This window comes from Acartia tonsa, chromosome 11, assembly GCF_053477335.1.
Source record: "Acartia tonsa isolate MP-2025a chromosome 11, ASM5347733v1, whole genome shotgun sequence".
Lineage (NCBI taxonomy): Eukaryota > Metazoa > Arthropoda > Copepoda > Calanoida > Acartiidae > Acartia > Acartia tonsa.
In genome coordinates, this window is record NC_137270.1 from 24,580,288 (window position 1) to 24,594,918 (window position 14,631).

Below are 14,631 nucleotides of genomic sequence, written 5' to 3' on the forward strand. Positions count from 1 at the left end.
AAATAACCCCTCCGCCCCCCTAATTTTTCAGAAACTTTCATACAAAGTGGAGGGTCGACTTCTCCCCACTCCTCCCTCAAGTGCCCCTAGAGGCGTCTAGTAAGTATTATGTAGAGAGGATTTTTAAAAGAGAAGCTTTTCTATAATAAGGGTCGCTTCATCCGTCTGTACCGTCCGAGACGGATAGCTTTTTCGTTAATTTAGGCATGTTAGAATTGTCCTATCGATTTCAAACTTTGCATGGTGATTCCTGTAGTAGTTAGATCCGATTTAGAAAGCGTATCAACTCTTTAATCATTACCAGAATGACCGTACGTCCATTTTAAACATGTTGATTTTTATACTTTTTTAACCACAAAGTTTTATGTGATCTAATTATCCGATTGATCTGATTTTGGGTATATTGATTCCTGGGACAACTAAGTACAATATTATAAGCGAAGCAACTCTATAATCAAGTCCTAAAGTATGTCTATAAACATTATCCTGTATCAAGATAAATAAGATATTTACCTGCAATTAAATTGCTGAGCGTTAATGTAGGGACAGAAGGAAGCTCTGGATCATAACCAACAGGTCCACTAAAATATTTAATTGTAGATATACTCAGGGATCTTAATTATTGGTTGAAAACTTGAGACATTACTAGTTTTGGGCGAACCAATCAGAATTTTATACAAGTACTCAAAGTTTTAAAGCCAACGAATAAGATAACGTGGTTATAATACTTAGAGTACCAGTGTTATTAACAGTCCATGTCCCCTTCCTCCCAATTGAAGACAACCAACCCTTTGATTGCAATGTATTTGTCTTCAAGTCTTATTAGTAAGGACTTCCGCCTAGCCTGTTTTGGGCCAACGCATTCTCCATACTCTTATTCTCAATTAATATCACGCATCTAACATAGCAGCACTTTGATTCCAATCAAAGAAAACTTTTTCTCGTATTCATTTGAATCCGGTGGATAGGAACCGGTTCTCATCCATACGAAAAAAACTATGTCTAGCATCGTATTATATCCAACTTTCTATGAATATAGAAATGTACAATCATAAGATTAAAACCAGTTTTTTTAGCCTGTGCCTTCGGCACCTCGGGGCTAAAAAAATGGTTTTAATCTTATAATTGTATATTTTATATCCGCGGAAAGATGTTTATAATACGATGCGATTAATAACTAATTTAAAATGTGCAATGCTTTACCTTGCAATGCTCCAAGTATATTGTAATCCGTCAGTATCATCCTTGGATTGGGAACCTTCTAGCACAGCCTAAACACAATTAGATTAATCACATTCAACTTTCAATTATACTGGTTATCAATATCCAAAGCTTTATAAAAAAAATGATCCATCGTTTGTTATTAACAGAAGTTGTGTGATAAATCAAATTATAATTGGTTGATGATTCGAAAACTACCAATGTCCAAACTTTTCAACCAATAATTAAAATCTACATAACATCTAAATAATTGGGGACGTCTGCTAATTTATTGTCCATTGTTTCATCCTTTAAGATCTATTAAGTAAACAAACTACATTCGGATCAGAATTACATTCCAGATTTTAGTGTATATTTCAACTGAGGGATCAGACCAGTTCTATATAATAAAATTATTGTTTGAAAAGTTTTGACAATATAGTTTGGTACCTATCAACCCATCAAAATTAAATAAAAGTCTGTTTTTGAGCCATTTAATAAGATAATCTGGTTATAAAACTTTGGGTACCAGTGTAGTTTACCTTTCAATGTCCACTTCCTCCTTGATTTATACTGTGTTTAACTATTCAAGTTAAATATTGTAAAAGAGTATCTATCATATTTATATATGTATAATATCATAACAATATAATTTAAATACCTTATTTGTTGGCAAGGTCACAGTTTGGTTTGGAGGTTTGATGACAGCCACTGGAGGCGTATTGACCCTTGGAACTGGGAGGACAGTGATATTAGCCACAGCCTCGCCCTCACCAGGTAGGGTCTGGGAGGCTACATGCACACGGTAGATGTAAACACCTAAACAAAAAAGTGATTGATTCAGAGAGAAAGGGGACATTGAAATGAAGTTATGCTGGGTACCCAAAGTTTTCTAAACATTCGGTGACTTAGAAAAGTCACAATTAAGTGCCACTTAAAGCCTCAATTGCGAGAATTTTACAACAACGACCTTTTCCTTTTATAGATTTTTAACCCCAGAAACGCTGTAACAAACAATAATCTTTCAAACTAAAATAAGAATTTCCAGCAGACGAAAATTGTTCACAAATAATTCATTCCAATAAAACGAGGGAGGAAATTTTTGGAAAAGCTAACTTTATCCTAAGAAATACAACTACGTATAGCTAATGGCTGATATGTGGATGAAACAGCTGCCCCATAGTGCCTTAATTTGTACATGTTCTAACCATTAATTGGCAGAATTGTAATTTCAATAAGATTTTTTTTAAAACTGTTCATAGACAAATTATGCTTCTTTATGAATAAATTATCACATGCGTCTCTATGAATAAATAATCACAAATTTAACAAGAAAATATAAGTTCACCTTCCGCCAAATCATCCAGTTGTAGAGTGGCACTGTTGGAATTGGACTCAACACCTTAAAATAAAATAATTCTTACTTGCAGCAAAGCTACATTATAATTTAAAATTTCCGACATTCTGCCAGCCACAATACACAGGAAACATAATCATCTCAGCTGCTATGTTTAAGATAGTTATTTTTTCTTATAGATTCCCATAACCAACTCAGCATCTACTCTCTATCTCACTTTGTCTGTCCATCGTTCCTCTGCAGTTTTCTCTTCTGCTATTAAAGATAGCTGTCGGATATTTTTTGTGAAAATTCCAGTGACCAATGAGCACTACATCTATAATTCACTTTTTTTTATATTAGTAAAGTTTTATTTATTCAAAAGATCAGCTTCTAAAAAAAATTGTCACCCTTGGTATACTAACAAAGCTCTTTCTTTATCCTTATATCAAAAGTATCAGGATGTCTCACTATGTGTTTTGGGTAGGGATGGGAATCCGTCGAATTTTTGGGCCGGATTCGGATTCCGGATTCTGAAGGAATCCGTCAAAAAAAGTGACGGATTCTTATTTTTGGCGGATTCCGGATTCGGATTCCGGATTCTAGCAGTATTTTAAAAGGCCGTCCGTCACAGAGGGATAGCTTTTTTCGTTAATTTATCACTATGTTACTTGGTTGAAGCCTTGATTTGTTTAAAGTGTTGACTTCCAGCATAACTAAAACATTTACATCACATAAGTAAATTTAAAAATTTAAGTGCTACGTATGTCCTAAAAATGTGTTTGGTATTTTATAACCTATTTAAATTTAATTTAGCCTACCAATTTAGAATCCGGAATCCGCTATAAAAAACGGATTCCGGATCCGGATTCGGATTCCAAAATTGGCCGAAAATTGGGCGGATTCCGGATTCGGATTCCGGATCCGGATTCCCATCACTAGTTTTGGGATGTCTGTCTGTGTGATTAACAAAGGATCTGACTAACCGCTGAATCCATTTGGTTCTTCTTTATTACAGTGAAACTTCCTATAGGTTTAGGGAAGGTTTATAACTTTTTTGGGATGGTAATTTTAAGAGAAATAGCCCTCCCCCCCCCAAAAAAAAAAAATATTTACCTTGAAATTTATTCTGATCATTTGCCAGATTAAAACTGACAAGTTTCCAATCAAAAGTTAGATCCTGGGGTGTTGGGTTCGTGTAGGCTGTCAAACTGGTTTTACTTATGGGCAGCTCCAAGGTTCTAGTCCCAACAAAATTGACTTTGAAATTATAATAAGGGGGGGGGGGGGTTTAATGCAACCATCTCGTAATCAGTGATTAAATGGCACTTAGAATTCGAATTTCGATCTGAAATTTTGCATGAGTAATCCTTGGTAGGTCTATTTTCCCTAAATCGAACAAAAAGTTGGAAAAGTAACGGCTGGCAGCTCAGCCGTTTAGCCGTTTTTTGCCTATTTTCAGGGCAAATTCATCATTAATTACGTAGGAATCAACTTTTAAAAGCATATTTTGGGTTTAATTCATGGTAAATGATAGCAATAACCATTTTTTAAATTTCTAGTACCAGCTGCTAAACGGCTAGAACCGGCTGAAAACGGCTGGGAGCTGCCAAGAGTATGAAGGGTAGATATGGGTTGTGACGTATCTAGGGTTAGGTTTTTATGGCTGCTGAGCTCAAAAATAATTTTAAAAATAGTGGCGGCCCATCCATATGGCAGCTGGGTAACAGCTGCAGCTCAGCTGGGAGCAGCCAAGAGTAGAATGAGTAGATAGGGCTTGTGACGTGTCTAGGGGTAGGTTTTTAAGGGTGCTGAGCTCAAAAATACTACCAAAAATAGTGGCGGCCCATCCATATGGCAGCTGGGTAACAGCTGCAGCTCAGCTGGGAGCGGCCAAGAGTAGAATGAGTAGATAGGGCTTGTGACGTGTCTAGGGGTAGGTTTTTAAGGGTGCTGAGCTCAAAAATACTACCAAAAATAGTGGCGGCCCATCCATATGGCAGCTGGGTAACAGCTGCAGCTCAGCTGGGAGCGGCCAAGAGTAGAATGAGTAGATAGGGCTTGTGATGTGTCTAGGGGTAGGTTATTATGGGTCCTAAGCTCAAAAATACAACCAAAAATAGTGGCGGCCCATCCATATGGCGGCTGGATAACAGCTGCAGGTCAGCTGGGAGCGGCCAAGAGTAGAATGAGTACATAGGGCTTGTGATGTGTCTAGGGGTAGGTTTTTATGGGTGCTGAGCTCAAAAATACTACCAAAAATAGTAACGGCCCATCCATATGGCAGCTGGAAGCAGCCAAGAGTAGAAAGAATAGATAGGGATTGTGAGGTGTCTATGGGTAGGTTTTTATGGGTGCTAAGCTCAAAAAAACTACCAAAAATAGTGGCGGCCCACCCATATGGCAGCTGGGTAACAGCTGCAGCTCAGCTGGGAGTGGCCAAAGGTAGATTGAATAGATAGGGCTTGTGATGTGTCTGGGTAGGTTTTTATGGATGCTGAGCTCAAAAATACTATCAAAAATAGTGGCGGCCCATCCATAATCCATATTGCAGCTTGGTAACAGCTGCAGCTCAGCTGGGAGCAGCCAAGAATAAAATGAGTACATAGGGCTTGTGACGTGTCAAGGGGTAGGTTTTAATGCGTGCTAAGCTCAAAAAAAAACTACCAAAAACAGTGGTGGCCCATCCATATGGTTGCTGGGTAACAGCTGCAGCTGTGCAGTAAACCGTTGTTTAAGACTCAGCTGTTAGCACTTTTTGGGACTATTAAAGGATAACCAAATATTGAATATTTCAGTATTGATTTAGTTGTTAAACAGCTGAAATTGACTAAGAACAGTTATCAACAAAAAAAAGTAAAAGTTTAAGACATAGGTAGCTTGTGATATGTGGGGTAAATTTTTATAGGTGTCAAGCTTATTAATACTCCCCAAAAATAGTAAGGCCCATCCATATGGCATCAGGGTAACGGCTGCTGCTCAGCTGTAGCTGTTACCCAGCGGCCATATGGATGGGCCCCCACTATTATTGGTAGTATTTTAGAGCTCAACATCCCCATAATAAGTTAAAAACCTACCTCTAGAAATGTCACATGCTATATCTACAACATATACTTTTGGCTGCTCCCAGCTGAGTTGCAGCTGTTACCACCAAGCTGCGATATGGATGGGCCGCCACTATTTTTGGTAGATTTTTTGAGCTTAGACCTACCCCTGTTACCCAGCAACCATATGGATGGACCACCACTATTTTTGGTAGTAATTTTGAGCTCAGCATTCATAAAAAACTACCCCTAGACATGTCACAAGCCCTATCTACTCATTCTACTCTTGGCCGCTCCCAGCTGAGTTGCAGCTGTTACCCAGCTGCCATATGGATGAGCCGCCACTATTTTTGGAAGTATTTTTGAGCTCAGCAGCCATAAAAACCTACCTCTAGACACTAGGGTGGGTTCATATCGGAATTAGACAAAGCGGGGATATGCAACAGATAAAATTAACCTTAAAAACATTTCTGACCGAAAAAGAATTTTAAAAAATTGAGTTTTAGAACACGACCACTTAAATATATAATTCATTACTTATTAGTATGCAAAGACGACATTCGAAATTTTTTTGAATCAAAACTATGGCTTCATGGTGCTCCCTGGAAAGGCCTTGGGGAGCTGAATCAGGAACTTTTGTCCGTTTCAAAATATCTTGTTTCTAGCCTTAGAAATCACTAAAAAAACAAATCTTTTAAAGGTTTATTGAGAATTGTCCAATTTGTAGAGGTTTTTTAGATTTTCTCAGGCTAGGAACGAGATTTTTTGAAACGGACAAAAGTTCCTGACTCAGCTCCTCAAGGCATTTCCAGGGAGCACCATGAAGCCATAGTTCTGATTCAATAAATTTTTGACTCCCATTTACAAATAGCTATACAATTGAATGTCTGGTCGTCAGCGGTTTTAAGACTTAAGATAAATTTTAAATCATCCAGAGGTGTATTATATCTATATAAATTGAGTGCAGATCCCCGCTTTGGCCTCAGAAAAAAAATGTCCAAAATCGACCCACCCTACTAGACACGTCACAAGCCCTATGTACTCATTTTACTCATGGTCTCCCAGCTGAACTGCCGCTGTTACCCAGCTGCCATATGGATGGGCCGCAACTATTTTAGGTAGCATTTTTGAGCTCAGCACCCATAAAAACCTAACCCTAGACATGTCACAAGCCCTAAATACTCATTCTACTCTTGTCCGCTCCCTGCTGAGCTGCAGCTGTTACCCAGCTGCCATATGGATAAGCCGCCACTATTTTTGGAAGTATTTTTGAGCTCAGCAGCCATAAAAACCTACCCCTAGACACGTTACAAGCCATATCTACCCTTCATACTCTTAACAGCTCCCAGCCGTTTTCAGCCGGTTCTAGCTGTTTAGCAGCTGGTACTAGAAATTTAAAAAATGATTATTGCTATCATTTACCATGAAATAAACCAAAAATAAGTTTTTAGGTAGCATAAAAACCTACCTCTAGACACATCACAAGCCCTATCTACTCATTCTACTCTTGGCCGCTCCCAGCTGACCTGCAGCTGTTACCCAGCTGCCATATGGATGGGCCGCAACTATTTTAGGTAGTATTTTTGAGCTTAGCACCCATAAAAACCTACACCTAGACACGTCACAAGCCCTATCTACTCATTCTACTCTTGGCCGCTCCCAGCTGAGCTGCAGCTGTTACCCAGCTGCCATATGGATGGGCCGCCACTATTTTTGGTAGTATTTTTGAGCTTAGCACCCATAAAAACCTACCCCTAGACACGTCACAAGCCCTATATACTCATTCTACTCTTGGCCGCTCCCAGCTGAGCTGCAGCTGTTACCCAGCTGCCATATGGATGGGCAACCACTATTTTTGGAAGTATTTTTGAGCTCAGCAGCCATAAAAACCTACCCATAGACACGTCACAAGCCATATCTACCCTTCATACTCTTGGCAGCTCCCAGCCGTTTTCAGCCGGTTCTAGCCGTTTAGCAGCTAGTACTAGAAATTTTAAAAATGGTTATTGCTATCATTTTCCATGAATTAAACCAAAAATAAGTTTTTAAAAGTTGATTCCTACGTAATTAATGATGAATTTGCCCTGAAAATAGGCAAAAAACGGCTAAACGGCTGAGCTGCCAGCCGCCAGCCGCTACTTTTCCAACTTTTTGTTCGATTTAGGGAAAATAGACCTACCAAGGATTATTCATGCAAAATTTCAGATCGAAATTCGAATTCTAAGTGCCATTTAATCACTGATTACGAGATGGTTGCATTAAAAACCCCCCCCTTTTTTAAATAAGGGGGGGGTAAGTTCTGACACTTATGCGTAAACAGTGATTAGAGGCTGTCTTTGGAGTGAGTCAACGAATATGATAACGTGGTTATAAAACTTTGGGTAACAGTGCAATTTACAGTCTAATGTTCCCTGCCACCCTGCAAAATAGACTTATAGTTTCAAAGAGTAAACGTTCCTGTTGGCCACTTTAACATTGATTTTCACTGGTTCTGGGCGTTTTGTTGTCGTAGTCACTGGAGTTGTCGGCTGTTCTGTAGACGCTAAAAAAAATAAATCTTTTCATTACAATAAAGTAACAGAAGGTCTTTGTGTACTGAAGGGTCTCAAAGATATGAAAATCGTATTCTTGTGATATATGCAATTTATATAGCTGGCTGATTTTCACAAAAAAAAACAGCATGACGACGAATTTAGAGATGTCTAATTGTTTTCTATTTTATTGTTCGTAATAATCCATTGTTTAGGTTATCCTTCAACAATGGAATATCAACATTTGCAAGAACAAATCCAAAGAAATTAAAGCCATAAACTACATAAACAAAGCACCAAATCTTATCCACCATTGCTCAAAAAAGTATTAAATGAAAATTTTGTGAGATGAATTTTAATGGTACTTTTTGGGTCTCAAAGTCAGACGAAAATAATTTTTTTTTCGAAATTTTTTCAGTAGGTGTGTACACAAAAATTGGTAAGACCTAGAACTGATAAAAAGCCTTTTAACTAAAAATTGTCTGCTCTTTTGAAATCCGTTGAGAGCTTTAAAATAGAGTTAATACTTTTTTCAAAAATGACCAGAGTTGGCGGGGGGGCATTTTCCGATTATTTAAAAAAAAAATTCAAATTCGATTTTTAAGGTCAATTTTCAGGTTTTCTTTGGTAAAATCTAAAATTCAATAGGAACTTTTTAATAATTAGGCCAAAAAGTGAATAGGTAGTACAGGTTTTTTTATAAAAAAAAATAAATTTTTTTAAAGAAAATTTTTGCGAGAAATCGAAATTTCTTGTCTTAAAAAAAAAAATTATTTTTGACATAGAAGAAATATTCCGATCCCTATGATTTTTGTGGATAATCCCTAAAACCTATACTAAATATGATTATTTATGTTTGACTGGCCGTTTGGACGTTTTTCATCGATTTTTTTTTTTAGGTTAAAAGACGTTACCGGTTTAGTCCCCTGTAGGATACTATTCGGTATAACGTCATTTTAGGACCTGATAGTCTTTTCCCTAAGCTTTCTAATAGTCTTGGTTTCATTTGAAAATATGAATATTTACCCCATTTTTTTCAAAAAACCGAAAAAATTACCGGATTAGCCCCCCCCCTCACCCTACTTTATGCAACTATCCCTTAAATATCACTGGTTCCTAAGTTATATAAACAAGATATTACATTATTTGGCATCAAAACTTTCGGTACTTTAAATCTTGCAGGCTAGCAGTGACCAAACGTATCCACCACTATTTTTTACATTATAATTATAGAGTAACTTTGCAAGGTACTAAAAAGAAATGTTTACGACTACTCAATTCTTAAATTCTTAACATACTACTAAGTACTTAGTATACATATATATATTAAGTCTTTGATTAAAAAAGATAAAAGACTTTAAAATTTTAAAAGGATATAATTTTTAAAGCTTCTTTCTTTGAAAGGATTATCAAATATTAATATTATTTGAAATTCCTGCATACAATACAGAATGTATTTTTTAGTAAGTTAAATCTTCATGAATTTTCTAATATCTATTTTCCTATATCATATCCTATTACAAAAAAGTAGTAAGGTCTTTTTTGTCTGTGCCTTAAAATCTCGCAAATTCCAGGACCGATAAGGTTCTCCTTTACAATATAAATTTTCTTAGATTCTGGGAAGGTTGATAACTATTTTGGGGGTGGGTACCTCCATGCCACCCTCCCGATAATCGAGAGGTAAGACTCATACATGGTAGGTAACTTAGTCAATACACCATATATAAAAAAAGTATTACATAGGTCTTAAGGCATAAGACAATGAACGATAAAGAGAGGGGTAGGTTTCTGGTAGAATCCGTAAAGGTGTGTGTTTTAAGGCTTAAAAATAGTAGTAGAACGATAATATTCACTAAATATGTGTATTTCTTATTGAAAAGAACTATAGACAATTTTTTTTTTAAAGTTAACATAAATTTATATCGTTCTACTACTGTTTTTTACTTATAACACATAACCTTTACTAATTTTACCAGAAACCTACCCCTCTCTTAATGTACATCCCTAACGTTTTAAAACAAATTTACCCCTTCTGTAGATTATAATTGTTAGTTGAAAAGTTTGGACACTACTAACCAAGAATTAATAAAAGTACCCAAAGTTATAACCCAACGTATGAGATAAAATATTTATAAAACCTTGGGGACAATTATAATCAACAGTTCAATGTCCCCTACCTTCCTGGCTACTACTCTAACTTATACCTGACACACAACCATTCTTAGTTGTCAACATTCCAGCAGTACACCGACATATACCATTTCTGAAATAGAAATAGTTGTATTTTCTCGTATTCATTCGAATCCGGTGGATAGGAACCGGTCTTCATCCATACGAAAAAACTATGTCTAACATCGTATTATATCCAGCTTTCTATGAATAAAAAGGCACGGGATAAAAAACTGGTTTAAATCTTATAATTGTACATTCTATATTCGCAGAAAGCTGTTTATAATTCGATGCGAGAAATAACTATTATAGTATTTGCTATGTTAAAACTGACTTCGTGAGCCATACTTTTGAAGAAAACCATTGTTAGAAATTATTGAAAAATTATTTTATTTGTCATGAAAATAAAAAAAATTGATAGATTTTATACCCCCTTTTATACCGGTTAATATAAAGATATATACCTAATACATTAACTTACTTGCTTTTCTCATTAAGAGGTCTGCAGTGTTGGTTGGGCGGACAGGAGGTGGCATCCAGCCCCACTTCACATATCACATCCTCGTCCACTTTTATATTTGGCCAGGGGGGTGTGTTGGGGTGAACCAACACAAGGTTCACTGTTGACAGGGTACCTAGACACATGGTTTTTCTTTATAATATGCCTTGGGAAGGTTGGAAATAGTTTGGAGCAGGGTACCCCCTTCCTTCCTAGAGAAATCGGAAACGATTTCAGTACCTAGTCAGAATAAAACGTCTGTCTCTTCATTATGGTATAGAACCGGTTTTGATCCAATGGAAATAAATCGACTTTAAAGCAAAACTGGAAAACTATTTGTCTTTCAGTCTTTTATTATGTTTTATCCAAGAGCCTGCTTTCAATCTACTTCATTATCACTGGGTAACTACCTATACCTGTATTGAAATCTAAATCTGAGTATTCCTGGGCAGGTAGGCAGAGTTGATCTGTGTCACAGGTAATGAATACACATGATGATTGATCAGCCTGGCTGACCAGCATAGCTGCATTACACCCAGCATCACCACAACAGTTGGTCACACATGCTAAAAATTAACATTTTTTAACCCTATATAAGAGTAAGAGGTTGTCTGTCTGTGTGTCACTATGTGTCAATAACTTAAGATCATAATAACTGCTAAACCATTATGGTTCTCCTTTATAGCGAAGCTTCTAATTGGGGCCCAGGGAAGATTTAGAATTATTTCGGGGGCGTGTAGCAGTATCTCCACCCTTTTATGAGACAAACAAATGTTCCATAGGATTTAAGCTAGCAACATAAATTTTTAAGAACTGGTTTCCAGTGGTTAATTTTTAGGCCTCTGATTTTTGACATGGGGAAATCAAAAATGTTCTGATATGAAGTATTTTATTTATGAAGATAAAAAATCGAAATAATAGGTAAATCATTTATCACATCGTATTATAAACAGCTTTCTGAATATAGTAAATAAAAAATCATTGACCCTGACGGGGTTTAGGCCTAAACTAGTAATTTCACTAGTTTCCTTATATTATTCGAGAAAAATTGTCTGTAATACGATACGATATGTGACTTTTCAGTACGACTCAAAACCATTTCTAATCCAGCGGATAATAATCTGTTTCGCAGCCATACTGAAACAAGTATAAAATATCATTTACCTTCGAAAGTTGTGTGCTGAGTGGTCTGGAATTTTATTCCAGTCATGTTGTGTTGCATACCTATACATAAACAAAATTAGTTTCCGTTAAAACATACCTAAGCATTTTTCGTATAAAAAAAAGATTACTGCCATTTAATATGTACCTAGACAATATCATACAAACCCCATAGAAAGTGTAGAAATTATGGTAACCCCTCTGAAACGACAAAATGTTTGCCAAAAAAAATAATTTACCAATTTTATTTTTAAAAAAAACATACTTTGAGGGTACCATTTTACCTACCCCCCTCTCCCCAGGGTCCGTATAGATTTTTAACCCTCCCCCCCTTCAAAAGAAAAGCTTGGACGTCCTTGATCAATACAACAATTTGCTCACCATATGGAAGATGTGCGGGCAAAGGATCGTCAAGGATATACGGACATGTCGTCTTATCTGCCACAAGGGTCTGAAACATGAAATATCTATAATACAAAGTAGCTTGATGTCCGTCCGTCCGTCTGGATTCTACTCTTCAGGAAATATATCTACTGGTCCTGTGGCGGTTTTAAGCTATTTTCTTGAGGGGTGGGACACCCACAACCCCCCCCCCCTCCCCTTTAACTTTTAAGATGCTTCAATGTAAGGGAGAAACAACAGGTTCAGTGTTCAGCAAGATCCTTCGGTACAAATAAGATAGACAGACTTCCTGATACTTTTATATAAGGATAGGATATAAATGAAAATAATGTTTAAAAACCTGTCATACCTTTGTTATGATTGGTCCAATCAGGAAGAATATTAGAATCCACATTGTCACTGTTAGCAAATCAATAATCTAATAACAAGAACAAGGAAGACAACATCCATAAAAACGAAGCTCTGGAACAGTATAACAGACGAACATTAAATCTTGTAGCGTGTAAGAACTGAATATACAAAATTTAAATATATAAGTTTTGACAAAATTATACGTAAATTTGTTGCAAAAGGACATACTGACATTTTTAGGACTTGATCATAGAGTTGCTATGCTTATAATGTTGTACCTTATTGCAATAGGAATCTTTACCCCAAAAATTAGAACAATCGGATGATTACATCTCATAAAAAATTGTTGTTAAAAAAGTTAAAAATCAAAATGTTAAAAATGGACGTACGTACATTCTGGTAACGATTATAGAATTGCTACGCTTTCTAATTCTTACCTAACTTTACAGGAATCATCATGCAAAATTTCAAATCGATAGGACAATTCCAACAGGTCTAAATTAACGAAAAAAGCTATCCGCTACGTACGAACGGACCGACCCTAATTTAATTATAGAAAAGCTTCGTTTTAAAAACAAGGTGGGTAAAACTTTGAACTGCATGCAGTATCTCAAATTCCTAAGATATGTCATGAGCCGAACCTTATATACAGAACCATACAGAAGGGTAGTGTATCCACCATCCTGTTAATATTAAAGGGGTAGATACATTTGTCACCTTTTCACCCCCTTGAAAAACATCAAAGGAGGGTGTCAAATATGAAAGTCACACCCCCCTAGAAGGAATAGTCTAATCAATACTTGTTCTTAAGAAATAAAATTGCTATTAGTTTATTTTTAATAAAGATCATTAATTTTTCCTTTTTATATTTTAGTTTCATAGCTTCAATACTGATCAAAATACTATTGTATTAGCTTCATTTTATCAACTTTTCACATTATAGATATTATTTTTAGAAGATTTTTTTTCACATTAATAAAATATTCTTTAAGCACTTTTCTTTGAGAAATAATTACTACATTTTCAAACAGTAAAATGTTACATTTTTTCAATTTTTATATCTGAAATGGAAATACAAATGGATGTTAATGAATCACTGACAAGTTGAATAAAATTATCGATAGGTACTAATTTTTTTTAGAATAATGCAAAAGTAACAATTAAAAATTGAGATCAACTCTATATAACATGTTTAGCATAATTGCATTTAATTGAAGACAATAAAGTTAATAACTTTTTGAAACAAAATTTTTTAATGAACATTTAAGCCGATTTACAATAAAATAATCCTTAATCTGTAATTATAACATTTGAATCAGAATTTTATCCTTTAATGAGATCCACATTTCTAGTAAAAAAATTACTACAAGTGTTTTACTAATGCACTTGCACATTATTAATTATCATATTCAAAATTACACAGAGATAAGAAATACGTTAAATACTATACGAGGAATATTTTTTATACAAATACTCAGTAAAAAAATCTTTAAATCTTTAAATCTTATGAATTACTTATTTACCGCATAGTATTATGGACACTGACATCATTCCGCGGATATTAAATTAAAAAAATTATAAGATTAAAACCAGTTTTGTTAGACTTGAGGGGACGAAGGCCCTGGCTAACAAAACTGGTATTAGTTTTAAGATTTATAATTTAATATTCGAGGAAACTTGTCTGTAGTACAATGTTGTACATGATTTTTCTGAGCTTGATCTTTAAATCATTTCAATGGTGATCTAAACCACCCCGCGCGAAATTTCATCCAATCACAGCAGTGTATTTCAAAAATGCGCCGCTGTGATTGGCTGAAATTTCGCGCGGGGTGGTTTAGATCACCATTAAAATGATTTAAAGATCAAGCACTGTATGGCTGAGAACTGGTTCTAATCCAGCGGATATTAATCGGTTTCGCAGCCATATTGGAGTGTTTT

The 14,631-nt window shown here is 35.7% G+C and overlaps 1 protein-coding gene across 1 annotated transcript in view; it reads right to left on the reverse strand.

The window, feature by feature from the left end:
* Nucleotides 1-13,750, reverse strand: part of LOC145331667 (dyslexia-associated protein KIAA0319) — a 30,530-nt gene extending 16,780 nt beyond the window's left edge. Inside the window, exons 1-13 of the mRNA XM_080176448.1 lie at nt 13,553-13,750; nt 12,692-12,741; nt 12,322-12,391; nt 11,944-12,003; nt 11,196-11,345; nt 10,762-10,915; nt 10,316-10,374; nt 8,038-8,122; nt 3,653-3,777; nt 2,549-2,602; nt 1,862-2,019; nt 1,204-1,271; nt 514-581 (exon numbers count right to left, since the gene is read on the reverse strand). Of these exons, the coding sequence (XP_080032574.1) occupies nt 514-581; nt 1,204-1,271; nt 1,862-2,019; nt 2,549-2,602; nt 3,653-3,777; nt 8,038-8,122; nt 10,316-10,374; nt 10,762-10,915; nt 11,196-11,345; nt 11,944-12,003; nt 12,322-12,391; nt 12,692-12,736 (1,096 nt within the window). The 5' untranslated portion in view covers nt 12,737-12,741; nt 13,553-13,750. The remainder of the gene's footprint in view (nt 1-513; nt 582-1,203; nt 1,272-1,861; nt 2,020-2,548; nt 2,603-3,652; nt 3,778-8,037; nt 8,123-10,315; nt 10,375-10,761; nt 10,916-11,195; nt 11,346-11,943; nt 12,004-12,321; nt 12,392-12,691; nt 12,742-13,552) is intronic.
* Nucleotides 13,751-14,631: the final 881 nt, after the last annotated feature.